The following is a 17,875-nucleotide window of genomic DNA, read 5'->3' as shown; positions in this document are numbered from 1 at the left end:
CAAAAAGCCCACACCCATACATACTGCCCAATGTAGAACACCTGCCCCCAGCATTCTTCATACTGCATTCATTCTCTCTAGTAGATACTTTCTAGAAAGCCATTTTAATTGAATGAATAAATAACAATCTACACATCTACAGGAAAAAATGCATTACTTATAAAAAAAAATAATTTACTTGCAAGTACAAAAAACCAAGACCCAAAAAATACCAATGCATAGCAAAGTAGTATTCCACCTTTGTTCAAAAACTCATGTTCTAGACAATAATAAATTAGCAAATTAAAAAAATAGAAAGAGAAGTAGATAAACAGTTGAACCATGAAGAAATTGATAGAAGAAATGGAAATACCCAGAGATCTAACATTTGAAACCACTTCTAGGACTAGATGGTTTTTTGAATGAGTCCTTCACCCTTCAGAAGGCACAGTAAGGCCAATGATGTCTAAACTATTTCAGGACCAGTTGGATAAAGGCTGGGTATTATAATGCTGGTATGATAATAATATTGAGATCTTGCAGAAAAAATGAAAATAAATGCTTAAAATAGCTGACCAATTTTACTTTAAAATATGGATGTAAAAAATTAGAATGCTTCCAAACTGATATCTTGCTGTGTATTTAATGTCAGAAGCATATTATAGAACAATAATAGGTACCTAACAGGAAATATATTCATATATTCTATATGTCTTCTATGTCTACCTTCTCAAACATTTCAACTATAAACTCTTGTTGGGAGCAATGCTACATAATTCTAGGGAAAAATCATTTGAGTAGGCCTAGTTCTCCTGCCTACAGACCAGCTACAACATTCCAGACATAATTGCATTTTGACCTCGGTTCACAACTGAGACCTCAGTGATCCCCAGATGCTGTAATGCTCCAGGACAAGACCACACCTGCAGGAGAGGCCAGAGAGGAACCAAATCTTCATCTGCATAGTTCCTCATTGTTCTTAGATTTCCACTGCCCCCCAGTCATTTTATACCTTGTTTATCCCAATGTAAAGTACTGAACTCTGCATTTTTCACTTTTTACATCTGTTTCCCCATGTACTGAATAAAAAGTGCTGCAAGCTAGGGGTCTTTTGTCTTTGCTGCCCAGAGTGGCACTGATCAGACCCAAAGCTCAGCTTCTTCTAAGTCTCAGTTTTCCACCTTTCCTGTAATTCGCCATGTGCTGCCATGGCTCACAGGAGACCAGGACTCACTGGAGAGGTTCTGCTAACATCCCCTTCCCCTGTTCCCTACAAACTCTTTTATGGTATAGTTGGCCAAGGATTTTATCTTGGCTACTGCTGTCTCCTAGGTACTCATATTAACATCTTGCCAAAGTAATCATTAAGTTTCTCTCGGTATGTGGAAAATTGAATGCAGCAGTTGTCAGAGAAACAAAAGAGATATTTGTAAAGGGCACAAATAAAATTTAGCAGGTAAAATATAAGTTAATTAGATGAGAAGAGAGTTTACGAAAAAAACCTAATCTTGCTACTTCATAATACTAATAATATAAACAGAGCATTGATGTGGCTACACATGTTATATTAGAAATATGGATGAGGAGTACAGGATAATATTTTGAGAGCTTAATATTTATCCACAATAAATGAGAAATCAAAAGATAACATCTAAAGTGAATGAATTAGCCACAGCTGTTTAAGAATTTCAATTAGGTACAGGGAATAAAATATTATGATTATGTAAAATAAAACAACAGTAGAAGTTACAATCTGGTTGTCTCTAGGGAGTGGAATTATTAGGTCTAGACAGGGGTCTGGTATATTTTAATATTATTATAATCATTCTTAAGTATCATAAGCAAGATCTTAAGTGCCCAAATGACTTTAAAATTATGGTTTGAATTTTTCAAATGTTGAACATATTAGTGAAAATAAGAATTTACAAATAAATTAAGCCTGACCATAATAACATTAATGTAAAGAATGATAAAATCTATTTGTGACAAGAGTAAAGAGAAAGAAACCTTTAAATAAATATTGAGGGATTCAAACTGATCAAGGCATTTGTTATTATGCACTAAAAACTTTAGGATTCTGTGATTTCTGATCTAGTAACTTATTTTCTTAACTTGTCAAAATGTACAAATGTTTTCATTGCTGGCCTTGTTTATGATGTATCATTCTCCTCCTATTTCCTTTTAAACGCCCACCCTCTAATACTGGGAATGGAACCCTGGGCCTTTGCACTGAGCTACATCCATAATTCTTTTCAAAATTTATTTAAAATTTTTTTTATGTTGAGATAGGGTTTAGATAAGTTCCCCATGCTTAACTTGAACTTGTAATCATTCTTCCTCATGCTTCCAGAGTTCTGGGATTACAGGCATGTGCTACCATGCCCAGGTTAAATGGTGAATGCATTCTAAAGTACATGCTTAGACCCTTTCTCTACAGTGTTATTTAGTGTTCTTATCCAGCCTCACACTTTAAATTACCATCTATTTATTGATAACTTTTACATTGGTCTGTAGCTCTAATCTATCTTATGGATCTAGAACTCAGAACTCAGTATCTACTGACATTTTTAGCATCTCACCCTTGGTTTTTTCAGAGACATAGAATAATATTAACAAAACTATATTCATGCTTTTTCTCTCTCTCAAAGTTTACCGTTCTATGAGGTTTTCTAAGAAAATCTATCTGCAAAATCATATTTAGGAGTTATCACTAAAATTTCAGTCTAGGACTAGTCTTTTACCAAATACTATTGGTACAATATTCTAAACATTTATCATTTTTCTACTTCTTTTTGAGGCCTCCTACTTCTACGCATTGGTAAGATATGGCTATCTGCTGCCCAGACAACTAACATAGGTGCTTGCCCTTCCAATATGTACTCCCATTGGCTCAGTTTCCAAATGAGAAGCATATTCCATTGGTATCATATTTATACATAGGCGTACATCTGTATAAATAATGAAATACAATATTATATATAAATCAATAACTTCTGCAAAAGAACTACAAGGGAATGTAAAGTGTAACGATGATGGTGATAGGAGGAAAAATGGAAGAGAGAGAAAGTGAAAAAGAAGAGGAAGAAGAAAGAGGGGGAAGGAGAATGGGAAAGGGAAGAAGAGGAAGAGGAAAAAAAGGAACAAGAAGAAGAGCAAAAGAAGAAGGAGAACAAGAATCACAAAGACGAATGAGAACAAAAAAGATTTTCTAAAAACAATTTTCAGCGCTAAAAATAGTAAGTAAAAGAACAACAATGCTCAGTTTCCCCCCAAACTCTGAGAAACTCGAGTATTTCAAAAGCAACCATTGACAGAAAATAGAATCTGATCAGAAGACCTAGTTCAAATTTCTCAGAGAGAGGCACTTTCTCTGATTTGGTCACTACATCTGTCTACCACGGTTCCAAGAGTCAAGAAAAAAAAGACTGAATTGAGGTCTGAACTGATCCAAACGAGGCAGAACTGATTAATGGCCAAATAAAAGAATGACTCTGGGAAGTGTGGCTTCTGTAGCAGCTCTTGCTTGTATCTCAACCCCGTTTCCTTTGCGTACTTTATTCCTCCTATCATTTAAATCTCAGCTCCAATATAATTTTCTTGGTGAAATTGTATTGACTTCCAAACCCATGAAATATTGTTCCTAGCATCCTGATATTTTCCTTAGTGTTTATCAGGGTAATCATGTTTGGAGAGTTTATTAAAGTCTGTCTCTTCATCATTACTCTTTGAGTCCTTTCAGGAATAAAGTACATACTGATAGGTCCACAGGGCCTCCACTGCCGCCTCGAAGTCCTTCTATAAATATGTATTGAGGAAATGAACAAACAAAAGTGAGAAGAAATAAATAATCTAAAATCTCACAATACTGGATTTTTACTTTTGCTTTCTGAGTTTCAGTTTTTTAGGTCTTGAAAATGTTGGCTACAGTTAAACTTGTTTTATATGTATTTGATAATGTAGAGAAAGAAATCAGTGATCTATTAAAAATAATAAAACAAAACAAACAAGTGTCACACTTTTACTTTCCTAACTTCAGACTCCCTGTGCTGCTGACAGCCTGTGTATAAATCCTTCTCAGACTTTCCTTTTGCTCATAATAATAACAATAAAACCTCATTCATTGAGTGCTAACTATGTGCAAAAATCTTTTCTAAGCATTTTGCATTACTATTTATATGAGATGTGATTGAAGAATATGTTTTTTAAATTTTTAAAAAATATTTATTACGGTACCTTTCATGGTCATTTTGACTTTGGAGAAAAGCCAGAAGTCGCACAATACCAGATCCTGTGAAGAATGTGGATAAAGACACATTGTAATGTTTTTATTTGACAGAAACCACCATAAATGTTTAATCAGTGAGGCATGATCAAAGAATGTGGTGAAGGCATAAATTTTTTTAAAATATTACAGTGAAGGATACATTGCCATTAATCCCTCTCAAAACATTCATCATACTCCCCTTTGTTTCAAATACTTATCCCAAAACATCCCATTGTTCCTTGGCAATGTCTTTTATTATGATAATTTTAAACAGTTAAACATTTGCTATTTTTTATAATCCCTTGTATGTACATATGATTGTATAGAAATGTATTCCTGTATCCATCTCTTCAGGTCCCTTTACCTTTACCTATTGACACTCTCTGCTCAAAGGAATATTCTAAAAGTTTGATCAAAGCATGTTTTCTCAAAGACTGGTTAATCCAACTGCACCTCCAAGTTCAACAGAAATGAAAAAATTTATGTCAAACAACTGATACCCCACAAACACCAACAGGGCCCCTTTGTCACTGTATAACATGGGATTATATTATATGTGCTTATAGGCATTTTGCTTTTCTCACACTTATCAGGTACCAATAATTCAAACTTGTCTAATAGAGTATTATTTTATTATTTAATAATCCTATTTTATTATTTAATCCTCTTTATAATTTAATGTATATTTGGCCCAAGAAAAAAGTTTATGTAAAAATTATTTTCTTGGTGGGCAGTCACTTTACTTCCTGGTTTTTGCTATTACTATATGTTGCAAAAGCATACTCATATATAAATTTATACATGCTCATTTATGGCAAGATTAGGAAACATCATTTTTAGTGTAATAGATATTATCAAATTGCCTATCAAGATGCCTATAGCAATTCACATTTCTAGCATGAATAAATGGAAGTATCCTTTCCCTGCAGGCCTACCAACAGTAGGTTGGTTGACAGTTATCTGTTCATTTTGGGTTTCACTGACTAGTGTATTTAACATCTCATCATGTATTTATTGTACATTTGTATTTTGGTTTTTTCCTTAAAATCTTTTATTGGTACATTTTAGGTATACAATATGTTTACATTTATCATTGGGTGCTTTTACCTGTACGTGATGTATCTTGGTTCTTATTTTTTTCCCATTCCTGGTGCTCCTTTCACTATTTACAAAGACTTTGTTTCCATTCTTTCCTTTTCTCATAATTTTTCCTTTCTCTTCTTTCCTTTCCCTTTCCCCTCCCGCTTCCCTTACACTATTGGACTTTTTCTTCCTACTTAAAATTATCAATTATTCACTTTAATCATTTTAATCCTTATTTACACTTTCAGTTTCTCAAACTAGAGAAACTATTTGGTATTTACACGTGTCCTATTTATTTCACTTAAGAGTATGGCCTCAATATGCATCCATTTAACTATAAATGTCTCTAGTTTCTCGTTCTTTATGGCTGAGTAGTACTCTATTTTATAAAAAAAAAAAATCTTCTTTATCCAGTTTCCAGTTATGGGTACTTAGGCTGTTTCCAAGCTTAAGCTATCATAGGAGAGGAATAGCTTGGTCAAATGGGACCTCTAGTCCTAGTTCTTTGAGGTACCTCCATATTGATTTCCACAGTGGTTGAACCAGTCTGCAGACCCACAAACAATGTAGAAGGGTTCCTTTCTCCCCAAACCCCTGCCAGCATTTGTTATTCATTGATTTCTTGATAGCAGCCATTCTTTCTGGGATGAGGTGGAATCTCAGTGTTGTTTTCATCTGTATCTCTCTAATGACCAGTGATGTTGAACATTTTTTCATATATTTATTTGCTGATTTTACTTCTTTTTCTGAGAAATAACTGTTCATTTCAGATGCCCATTTTTGAATTGCATCTTTGCATTTTGGGGTCTAACTTTTTTCAGTTCTTTATATATTCTAGATAGTAGTCCTTCGTCTGAGGTAGATCAGCTAAAAAATTTTTCCCACATTGTAGGTTGTCTCTCACTTTTGTTGGTAGTTTCTCTTGCAGTGCAGAAGCTTTTTTTTTGGTACTGGGGATTGAACTGGGGTCCTTGCACTTGCAAGGCAGGCGGCAGAACCACTGAGCTAAATCCCCTGCCCTACAGAAGCTTTTTAATAAGATGAGATCCCAGTTGTTGATTCTTTGGGCTAGTTCCCATGCTACTGAGGTTTTCCTATTCCATTGCCTTCAAGAGTTCTACCTAACTTATCTTACAGCAAGTTCAGTGTTTCTGTTTTAATATTTAGATCTTTAATCCACTTCAATCTTAGTTTAGTGCATGGTGATATGGGTCTAGTTTTAATCTTTGGCAGGCTGAAATCCAGTTTTTCCAATAACATTTGTTAAAGAGGCTATCTTTCCTCCAGTGAGGATAGTTAGCTCCTTTGTCAAAGATGAGGTGGCTAAGTATATCTGGAGTATTTTCTGCATCTTCTAATCTATTCCACTGATCCTCGGGTCTGTTTTTTTGCCAGTACCATGCTGTTTTTATCACAGTAGCTTTGTAGTATAGTTTCAAGTTGGGGATGGTGATACCCCCAGCCATGTCTCTGTTGCCTAGAATTGCTTTTGCTATTCTAGGTCTCTTCTGGTTCCAAATGGATTTTTGGATTGTTTTCTCTAGTTCTGTGAAATATATTGTTGGAATTTCAATAGGCATTGCATTAAATCTGTCCCGGCCCGCGGGTAAGTCAACGAAGACCCTAGAGGGGGAGCGAGGATGAGAAGGGACAGGGGACACGAGAGATGGAGACAAGACAGGTTTCTGATCAAGTCTCGTTTATTGCGGAAGCTGCTACAACATATATACCGTAGGGCTAGAGGGGAGGAGCGAGAGGAGGGTACTGGGGCTACTTCCTTGTTGCCGGGTAGATTTGCAGCAGGCCCGGATATGTCCGTAAAAGGCACTCAAGAGTTCTAGCGGGGGTCAAGGCCCCCCACAGGTCCTCCCTTTAAAATTATAATTATAAGAAAGGCGTCAGGAGAGCCAAGCCTGCGGGGGCTGAGCCTGTCTTGGGTCAGAGCAACATACGTGTCTGCACCGTGCACCTTACCCGTCATCGGTTAACCAGAGAATCAATGCTCTGGCACCTGTCTTAGGCGGCACACAAGGGCCTTTTTACAGCATGGCACGCTTGCTCAGTTGCCCGTCATTGGCTTGCCAGCCCTCTCACCAGGTACTCATCCTGATCAGCCATGGCTAACCGATTATAATGGACCTGTATGGGCGCTGTTTTTATTGCCTTGATTTGGGCTTTTAGGAAGGCCACGATTTTGTTATAAAGTATGGGCCCTAAAGAAATGAGCAAGAGTAGACCCAATAGAGGCCCCAACAAAAGGAGGAGATAGGGGAGAAAACCATTGAGGCCAGTCCAAAGGGGATTTTGAATGAGTTCTTGTCGTCTTCTGTTTAAATCTTCTTGAAGTTCGCGAATTTTTCCCTGACGATCCCAGATTTGTTGGCATAGAAACAGCAATGTTTATTTAAGGCTATGCAAATCCCTCCTTGTTCTGTTGTGAGGAGGTCCAGACCCCTTCTATTTTGAAGGACCACCTCAGCCAGGGAATCGATCTGATCTTGTATATCTGTAAGAGTGTTGGAGAGAGCTTGAACATCATTAATCAATTGGTTGGATAATTTGGCATAGGAGTGTAACGCCACCCCAACGCCAGCAGAGCCAGTGGCAAGGGCGCCGGACACCCCTAGCCCCACGAGCAAGGGGACCAGTGAGATGGCCCTTTTATGTCGCCCAGCGATATAGTCAAAGCTGGGCAAGGGCACTGGCTCATCTCCAGGAATAAGGGAGATGCCCGGGAGGACAGTCGCCACCACGCACAGCCCAGTCCAATTAGTGGGGAGGGAGATGAATGCCAAGCTCCCTCCACAGACGAGCACGTGACCCGGGGCAGGGCAAATGGCGGCAGGGCCATTAAGCACTACCGAGCAGAGAAAGAAATTTTGGACTCCAACACATATATCGAAGCTATTGTTGTGGCCCGAATTTAGATAACAAACTGAGGCATTGAACTGTACTGGCTGGACCCTGAAGGGCAGAGAAAAACTGCAATTGTAACTAGAACTGTTGGCATAGTCAGTTTGGTCGACAACTGGCAAGGCGAGGGGCAGGGGTGTGTCAAGAGTCAAGCATAGCCAACAATCCGCAGCAAAGGCGGGGTTGGATGTATTGATCAAATGATAAGTGGCCTCTAGGACACTCAGAGTTTGGGCGTCAGGGTCTGGGCCTCGAGGTTTGGGAAGGACCAGTGGATGATAATTTAGGGAGGGATACATCTCTTGGATGATAGTCTCAAGTAGTTTTTGTACTCGCTCTTCCCTGAGCTGATCTGAAGGCCCACCACCATCAGATATATGGATTGGGGCCTGTGGTGGCCAGGAACAGCAACAGACCATGCAACAGATTCAGGGATGTCATCTCTTTAACCTGTAAGCAAAATTTCATCCTGCGATGTAAACAAGGCTGGGCTGTAGATAAGAGAGTTAGGCTAACCTGATTAAGCTTTTGAAGATAACCAATGTGGACATACTACAATAACATATTCAGAACTTAACCAATATAAACATTTTGTAACAACATATTCAGTGCTTAAATATCAAGGACAACCAATACAATCAATTTATAACATATTTAGATAATATTCATTGTGATATGTCTCCCATAAGATTATATAATATAAAATTTACTAGGGGGTCCCTTTAATGAATTAAGACCAGAATAATCATTTTCTGGGTGGCCACTTCTATATTCATCAAAGGGAGTCCCCATCTTAAGTCATTTTGACAAACAAGAGTCTATATCTTCCTATTTTGTAACTGTCAATTGCAAATTGATTATTGCTTGTAATGCACATTACTTTCACAACATAAATTCCAATGGTACTTTGATCCATTAACAACCTGGAAAGGAAGGCATGTCTTTAATTCAGTCATATTTATCTGTAAATCAATTTAACAATAGGCGAATATCCTATGAAAGGGAAGGAACATATTGAGCTCAACTGTACGAACACAAACAACAGACAATAGACAAACATATAAGACAGTGTATAAAATTAGGGTGCACCCAAATATAACTAACCAAATTGAATTATACTATACTCTTGATGATTATTAGATTGTAATTGTAGGCGCCGTTGTTAACTGGTTAAGATTGGACAATGTCAGGTCATCGGCATCATCAGCACGCCTATCGACTTGTTTTACTAGGCATTCTGGGAGCCACCTGGCTGACTTCATTTCCTTGGAGTAAATACACACTGATCCTCGGCCCCAGATAAGTACAGGATCGGGCCCGTGCCATGAGTGGTCCAGGGGGTCTTTCCACATCACCGAGGCAAATTGTCGTTGCGTCTCTGGTTGCCAGAAACGATTGGCTGCAGATAAACCTTTGGCATCCAAATTTAAGAAGTTAAGAATAAATAGTGCATGTGATATCAGGTTTCTAGGTGACCCCTTGATAGGGTACCATTCCCCTCCTTTTATTTTATCTAATGTAAATTTGAGTGTGAGGTTGGCTCTTTTTATAATGCCTTGTCCCTGTGGATTATATGGGATTCCCGTTATGTGTGTTATGTCTAATTGTTTGCAAAACTTTGAGAAGCCAGAACTGGCATAGCCTGGACCATTGTCTGTCTTAATTTGTTGTGGACATCTAAGTACTGAGAAGGCAACTAGAAGGTGGGCAATTACATGTTTAGTAGCCTCCCCGGATTGTAGGGTGGCAAATACAAATCCACTATATGTATTAATGTTGACATGTATATATTTAAAATTTCCAAATTTAGGGTAATGTGTGACATCCATATAGTGTATAACATACATTTGGGCCCAAGATTTACGTACGGCCTGAATAGCTGAAGCTACAAAGGACTGGCTCAATGGGCTGTACAATACCTGTAGAGTGTTTACCTAGCCCTTTGCCTGGAATGTACCCATTTTTAAACATCTGTGTAGTGACAATTTTATTAGGGCTAGAAATAATCATCTCCATTTGTGATAATAGGTCTCTCCCCCATAGATTAATGGGTAACCCTGAGATGATATAAGGTTGAATGGTGTCCTGATTACCATCTTGGTCTCTCCAGGTCAGATCTTTGGCACTTTGTTTAGGATTTTGACTCTGACCTATACCCCTGAGATGGGTGAGGGTGTCTTTTAATGGCCATGCCTGAGGCCAATTTTTTCCCTTGATGAGAGTTACATCAGCACCAGTGTCTACCAATCCAGAAAATTGTCTCCCATCCAACCACAAGGTCATGAGAGGCTTCTGGGCTGAAAGCATCTCCGACCAGTAGACATCGGATGAGCCGAATCCCTGGCTGCCTCGGGCGTTGTTAAGAGCCTTATTAGAGGTAGAGAGAAGGGGAAGGAGTAACAATTGAGCAAATCTTCGGCCTGATTGAATGGTGTTAATGACTTTGGGGGAAGAAACCATAACTCTAATCTCTCCGGAATAATCACTATCAATCACCCCCGGGTAGATCAGCAGCCCATCTATAGTGCTGTTGTTTTTGTCTATTACAAGCCCAAAGGTTTCCTTAGGCAGGGGCCCAAAGACCCCTGTCGGAAGGGCCTGTATCCCCATTTCTGGAGTCAATACTGTGTGGGCAGTGGAACTGAGGTCCAGTCTGGCACTTCTCGTTGTTGCTCTGAAGAGGTCTGGAATGGATTGTTGTTTGCTGGAGCAAAATTGAGCGCCCCGTAAATTTGTTTGGGTGTGGGGGCCCGGGGCTGGCCCCCTTTCCCGTTTCCCTGGTCCGGGTTATGGACAAGCGGGAGGGGCCAGCCTTGAGCGTCAGTCATGGACTTGTATTTATTTGTCCAATGTCTCCCTTTATTGCATCGAGGGCAAGGCCCCGGAGGTGTGGCCCTAGGGGCCGACGTCCTAGGGGCCTGACATTCTTTGGCAAAATGACCCGTTGTCTCGCACCGGAAACATTTGTTACCCGGGCGGTGTGACAAAGCGACAAAAACTGTTTGACCGTGTAACCCTGCATGGCGGCAGCCCTGGCAAGTCCCTGTTGGTAGGCAGTCCCAATTTCTGAGCAAAGGCGAATGTAACCTGAGAGATCAGTTTTCTTTTTATAAGGGCGGATGGCGGCCTGGCAAGCAGCATTAGCATTTTTAAAAGCAAGCTGTTTAACAAAATCTGTCCCGGTTTTTGTGTTCCAAAAAATCTGACCCGCTGTTGTGAGCAGGCGGTGAACAAAATCCGTGAAGGGCTCATCAGGCCCCTGTCGGATATTGGTGAGAGAAGTACTCACATCCCCTTTAGAAGGGAGCTTTCTCTAGGCTCTAGTGGCTGCGGTCTGAATCTGGGCATATAACCCCGCATCAAATTGCATCTGTTGATCGTTGGTAGCATAGGCCCCATCCCCTAGAAGCATATCAAGTATCCAACCATTACCCGCCTGAGCATTGTGTCTAGCAGTATCTCGGCAATTTTCAATATATTCAGATTTCCATAATAAATAATCACCTCCTGTAAGGGTGGCGCGGGCCAGAGTCTGCCAATCAATTGGGGTGAGCCAATTTTCTGCCACCGATTCTAGAATAGCCATGGTGTAAGGTGCAGTGGCCCCGTATTGAGCTGCGGCCGTTTTAAGTTCTTTAATAACCTTGAAATCAAAACCACTATGGTGTCTCCACGCCTGTCCCTGTGCGTCAGCAGTCTCAGTTACAGGAAAGACTTCCACAGTTTCAAGTTTTAGGGGTACCCTTGATCCAGATGGCACCCTGGGGGTCGCCCCTCTAATGGGGGGTCGTGGCTTAAGGGTGTCTTTTCTACGGACATTTTTATGGGCTTTGCCTGTTCTTAAGCCTTCAAGCTGGGTAATAAGGTCTTGATGTTCCTTTTCTAACCTTATCTGTTTTTTTAGAAATTCTATTTTGTCCCAGAGTTCCTTTTGGGGATCAACAACAGGGCATGTCAAAGCGGGCGCAATGGGAGTGTTGGGTTCTGGAAGATAAGGAGGCGGACATTGAACTACGGGTGGCCAATCAGGATTGCGATATCTGGTTGCCTCCTCCTCAAGATTGGTCCAGTCAGCCTCCCCCGGACCGTTCTGTGGGAAGGGGGGGGTTTCTGAAGTGTCGGAGGGAAGGCTACAAGGCTGGTTCCTCCTTAACAGGCGGGGCGGGGTTAGAGGCAGGGGCTGAAAGAGCGGGGGCGGAAGCTGAGAAGCGCCGAAGCTTTTTTTTTTAAAAGGCTTGGAAGAGGCAGAGCCCGCCTGTAAGCCCTCATCAATAACATTTTGTTTTTCCTTGTCTAAGTCATCGTCGCTATCAAAAGACATCAAGTCTTCTCCTTCATCCTTTGAAGGAGTCCCGTCCCGCAGGGGCTCGGGCCTCGGCGCCACCTTGGCGTCCCGCAGGGGCTCGGACCTCGGCGCCATCTTGGCGTCCCGCAGGGTATTTACAAACTCCTCACTCCGAGGGAGAGTGATCAACCCTTCCTCCGATCGGAGAGCTATCTCCCCGACCTGGATGGCTTGAGCCACCACCGGATCTTTGGTTTTCTGAGAGATAATGTCATTAATAAGATTCCAATAAGAAAATGCAGTGATCGGGACCTTTCCTGGTCCGCAAGTAGCATAATAATCTTTAAGGGCCTCCCCTACTCTTTTCCATCACCTCTCGTCAATGGTACCCTTGGCGGGAAACCAAGGGCAGAGATCTCTAATATAATAAAAAAATTTCAGCAATTGTTTGACTGTAACCTTTACCACTCGTGCCTGTAATGTCTCCTTGAGACCTTGCACGAACAATTCGTGCTGACTAATGCCCTGTCCCATAATCGCTGCTCAACTTACCGAGGTGCGAAAAAGACGGCAGGTTTACGTCAATTGCAAGCCTCTCCTGTGTCGAGTGTGCTCTTTGTTCCTCAATCTTAATCTTAGGGCCCCTGAGCAGCGTCCTTCACTGGATCCCCCGTTCTCTGGCCCCATGTTGGGCGCCACTTGTCCCGGCCCGCGGGTAAGTCAACGAAGACCCTAGAGGGGGAGCGAGGATGAGAAGGGACAGGGGACACGAGAGATGGAGACAAGACAGGTTTCTGATCAAGTCTCGTTTATTGTGGAAGCTGCTACAACATATATACCGTAGGGCTAGAGGGGAGGAGCGAGAGGAGGGTACTGGGGCTACTTCCTTGTTGCCGGGTAGATTTGCAGCAGGCCCGGATATGTCCGTAAAAGGCACTCAAGAGTTCTAGCGGGGGTCAAGGCCCCCCACATAAATCTATATAGCAGTTTTGGAAGTATGGCCATTTTCACTATATTGGTTCTTCCTACCAAGGAACAAGGGATGTCTTTCCATTTTCTTATATCCTCTTTGATCTCTTTTTCCAGAGTGCTGTGGTTTTCAGTGTAGAGTTCTTTTGCTTCCTTTGTTAGATTGATTCCTAGATATTTCATTTTTTTGGATGCTATTGTAAAAGGAATTGTTTCCCTAATTTCTCTCTCAGTGAGTCTATTATTTGTGTATAAGAAGGCTATTGTTTTTTGCATGTTGACCTTGTATCCAGCTACTCTACTGAATCTGTCAATTAAGTCTAAACGTCTTTTGGCAGAGTTTTTTGATTCTTCTATGAAAAGTATCATATCATCAGCAAATAATGACAGTTTAACTTCTTCCTTTCCTATCTTTATTTCTTTTACTTCTTTCTCTTTTCTAATTGCTATGGCTAATGTTTCCAGAACTATATTGAACAGGAGTGGTGATAGTGAGCCTCCTTGTCTTGTTCCTGATTTTAGCATGAAAGTTTTCAGTTTTTGACCATTTAGTGTGAAATTGGCTGTTGGTTTTTCATAGATAGTCTTAATCAGGTTGAGATAAAGACGTTCTATGCCAATTTTCTGTAGGTTTTTTTTTTTATCATGAATGGGTGTTGGATTTTGTCAAAGGCTTTTTCTGTATCGATTGAGATGATCATATGGTTTTTGTCCTTGGCTCTTTAATATAGTGTATTGCGTCTATTGATTTAAGAATGTCGAACCATCCTTGCATCCCTGGAATAAATCCAACTTGATCAGGGTGTATGATCTTCTTGATGACCCTTTGTATTCTGTTTGCCATTATCTTGTTGAGGATTTTTGCATCTATGTTCATTATGGAGATTGGCCTATAGTTCTCTTTTTTTGGTTGGGTCTTTCCCTGATTTGGAATCAAAGTAACACTTGCTTCCAGGAATGAATTTGGAAGCCTTGCTTCCCTTTCAATTTCATAATGAATTTAAAGAGTAATGGTGATAGTTCTTCGTTAAATGTCTTCAAGAATTCGGCAGTGAAGACATCAGGTCCTGGGGTTTTCTTTGTTGGTATTTTTTTTTATTACATTTTCAATTTCACTCATTGTAATTGGGGTGTTTAGAATTTCTATATCTTCTTCATTTAACTTTGCCAATTCGTATGTATCAAGGAATCTGTCCATTTCTTCTGTGTTTTCCATTTTATTAGAGTACAGGTCCTCAAAGTAGGTATTGATGATCCTCTGGATTTCTGGTAGGTCTGTTGTGACTTCACCTCTTTCATTCTTAACTGCATGGATTTGAATCTTTTCTTTCCTTTTTCTGATAAGGTTGGCTAAAGGTTTATCAATTTTATTTATTCTTTTAAAAAAACAACTCTTTGATTCATTGATTTTTTTTGTATCATTCTCTTCTTCTCCATTGAATTGACTTCTGCTCCAATCTTTATAATTTCCTCTCTTGTAGGAGCTTTGGGTTTGTTATGTTCTTCTTTTTCTAGGAGCTTGAGGTTCTACATTAGGTTGTTTATTTTAGTTCTCTCTGTTTTCTTAATATGGGCATTCACTGCTATGAATTTCCCCGTGTAGAACTGGTTTCATTGTGTCCCATAAATTCCTGTATGTTGTACTGCCCTTGTCATTTACTTGTAGAAACTGTCTAATTTCTTCTTTAATTTCCTCTGTGACCCATTGGTTGTTCAGGAGGGTGTTATTCAATTTCCGTGTGTTTGTGGGGTTTTTGCCATTTCTTATGTTATTGATCTCCAATTTTATTGCATTATGGTCTGATAAAGTACAGGGGTAACTTCAATTCTTTTACATTTACTTAGACATGTCCTATGAGATAGCATGTGGTCTATTTTGGAGAATAACTTGTGTGCAGCTGAAAAGAATATGTATTTTAATTTTGTGGGGTGGAACACTCTGTAAACATCTATTAAGTTCATTTCTTCATTATCTTGGTTCAGTTCTAGAATTTTGTTGTTAATTTTTTGCCTAGATGGTCTGTCTATTTGTAGTAGTGGGGTATTGAGTTCCCACACTACAATTGTATTAGTGCTTATTTGTGGTTTCATGTCAATCAATATTTGTTTTGTATAGTTGGGGGCATTCATATTTGGTCCATATATATTTAGGATTGTCATCTCTTTCTCTTGGATTGTTCCCTTCACAAGGATGTAGTGACCATCTTTGTCTCTCTTAATTAGTTTTGGTTTGAAATCTACTTTGTCTTCAAATAAGATTGCTATGCCTGCTTTTTCTGGGTTCCTGTCACATGGAGAACTGTTTTTCATCCTTTTACTTTCAGTCTATGAATTTCTTTTTGAGTTGAGTGTGTTTCTTGTATATAGCATATTGCTGGATTTTGCTTCTTAATCCCTTCTGCCAGTCTGTTTCTTTTGATTGGTGATTTGAGGCCATTAACAATGATGGTTATAATTGATAGATATTGCCTCATCCGTATCATGATGTTTTACTGTTGTTATCTCTTTTATTTTTTATCTTTCCCCCTTTCCCTTTAGTTTCTTCCCTCTGTTGGGCCTCATGCAGTTGTGACCTTCATTGTCTTTCTAGGATATTGTTTAGAATTGTTTAGAGTGCTGGTTTGTTGTTCATGAAATTTCTCAGGTGTTCTTTGTCATGGAAGTATCTAATTTCCCCATCAATTGTGAAAGATAATTTTACAGAATACAATAGTCTGGGTTGGAAGTTATTTTTTCTTTTAGGGCTTGAAATAATTCACTCCAGGCTCTCCTTGACTTGAGGATTTGTGTTGAGAAGTCTGCTGTGATTCTTCCTTTGTAGATGATTTGTTTCTTTTCTCTAACTGCTTGTAGGATTTTGTTCTTCGTTTGGGTTTCTGGGATCTTGACTATTACATGTCTAGGTGTAGATTTTTTGGTCATGGCTAGTTGGAGTTCTATATGCCTCACTTATCTGTATGTCCAATTCTCTATCTCTGTCTGGGAAGTTTTCTACTATTACTTCTCTGAACAGTTTTTTTATGTCCTGCTTTTCCATGGACTCCTATCAGTCTTATGTTATTCTTCTTTGCATCATCTAGCAGCTTCTGGATTGATTTCTCATGGTCCCTTACTATTTTTAAGAAATCTTTGCTTTCATGGTCATTAACCACAATCCTGTCTTCTATATCTGATATTCTATCTTCACATTCCCTTAATCTGCTGGAATACTTTCAATGGAGTTTTTAATCTCCTGGATATCTGTTTGAATCTGTTTCATGGATTCCATTTCTTTCTTATGTTGGGCATTCATGGCTTCCAGCATGTTTCTGAGCTCATCTATGTTATTTTTTTTTTTTATCTGATTCTATTCTAGAATCTCTAGTCATGTCTTTCAGTCTGCTTACCATCTCTGTAGTTATCTGGGAAATTATTTCTGTTTTGAATTTTTCTAGGGCCTCATTCATTTGCTTTGTTACTTCCTGTGCTATCAGTTCAGGGTGTCCAGGTGGTTGATTATCAGACTTTCCCACCTCATTTGCCCCAGAATTTACCTTTGGTTGGGTGGAAGTCTGAGTTTGTGCCTTGCTTAAATGTCTTCTCATTTTTGTTTTTGGTACTGTCCTTGGTTTAAATCCTGGGTTGATATTTTGAAATTGCTTATTGTAAGTATCTTTGTTGCTTGTGTTTATAACCCTTATGGAATGATTGCTTTTCAGAGGTGTCTTCAGATATAGCTGGTCTTTAGGTTTTGAGTCTGTAATGACTCTGAAGCTGTCTCATTTTCATTATATCAGGAAGGACATCTGATTAGATCAATCACAACACCTTGGCCCAAGTGATGCAGTCAGCAACACCATAGCATCAAGTACATGTTAGAAAATGACAATTTGTGGTAGTTATTAATCTATCGCCTTTAACTGTGTGAATTAAATAAAAATTGAGGACCAACCCAACATATGTTTATAGTGAATAAACTCTTCAATATAGAGCAACTTTACTCTTCAGAATGGGAAGTTAGAAGGAGTTGAGGAGTGAAAGACAGATAGGTAGAAGGATCGGGGAAGGTTAGCAGTGAGGCCAGAGGACACAGGTGAGAGACAGAAAAAGAACAGAAAAGAAAAATAAAGAAGAAATCTGAATTAGGTCCAGAACAGCAACAAAAATGGAGATGAAGAACAATGTGGGACAGCAAGAGAGTGAGTGTGAGAGAGAAAGAAAAGAGAAAAGAAAGAAAGAAAAAGAAGACAAAAATAAAAATTTGAAAAGAGTAGAAAAAGAAAAAAGTAAAACTTAAAAATAAGAGCAAAAAAATAATAATTTTGAAAATAACAAAAAATAAAAATGAAGGGCCTCCTTCAGGGTATGTCTCTGATGTCACAGTAGACAACGTGGGCAGCAAT

The 17,875-nt window shown here is 39.4% G+C and overlaps 2 protein-coding genes and 1 pseudogene across 3 annotated transcripts in view; 1 reads left to right on the top strand and 2 right to left on the bottom strand.

The window, feature by feature from the left end:
• Spag16 (sperm associated antigen 16) overlaps window positions 1-17,875 on the top strand; it is a 773,985-nt gene that overhangs the window by 741,442 nt on the left and 14,668 nt on the right. The window lies entirely within an intron of this gene.
• On the bottom strand, window positions 7,009-13,320 carry LOC147829359 (syncytin-1-like; annotated as a pseudogene). The gene is made up of 2 exons (XR_015449175.1): window positions 13,077-13,320; window positions 7,009-9,650 (listed from the first exon to the last, which is right to left on the bottom strand). The product of XR_015449175.1 is annotated as a syncytin-1-like (transcript).
• LOC147829360 (uncharacterized) lies at window positions 11,494-13,078 on the bottom strand. Its single transcript, XM_087206153.1, has 2 exons — window positions 12,649-13,078; window positions 11,494-12,612 (listed from the first exon to the last, which is right to left on the bottom strand). Exons 1-2 carry the CDS (start codon window positions 12,657-12,659, stop codon window positions 11,553-11,555), a joined length of 1,071 nt encoding a protein of 356 aa, XP_087062279.1. The 5' UTR covers window positions 12,660-13,078; the 3' UTR covers window positions 11,494-11,552.

This window comes from Heterocephalus glaber, unplaced genomic scaffold, assembly GCF_053883595.1.
Source record: "Heterocephalus glaber isolate CG9 unplaced genomic scaffold, H.glaber_assembly_v1.0 deba00000621, whole genome shotgun sequence".
Lineage (NCBI taxonomy): Eukaryota > Metazoa > Chordata > Mammalia > Rodentia > Bathyergidae > Heterocephalus > Heterocephalus glaber.
Note: the sequence above shows the minus strand (reverse complement) of the source record. Positions and strands in the feature narration are given on the sequence as shown.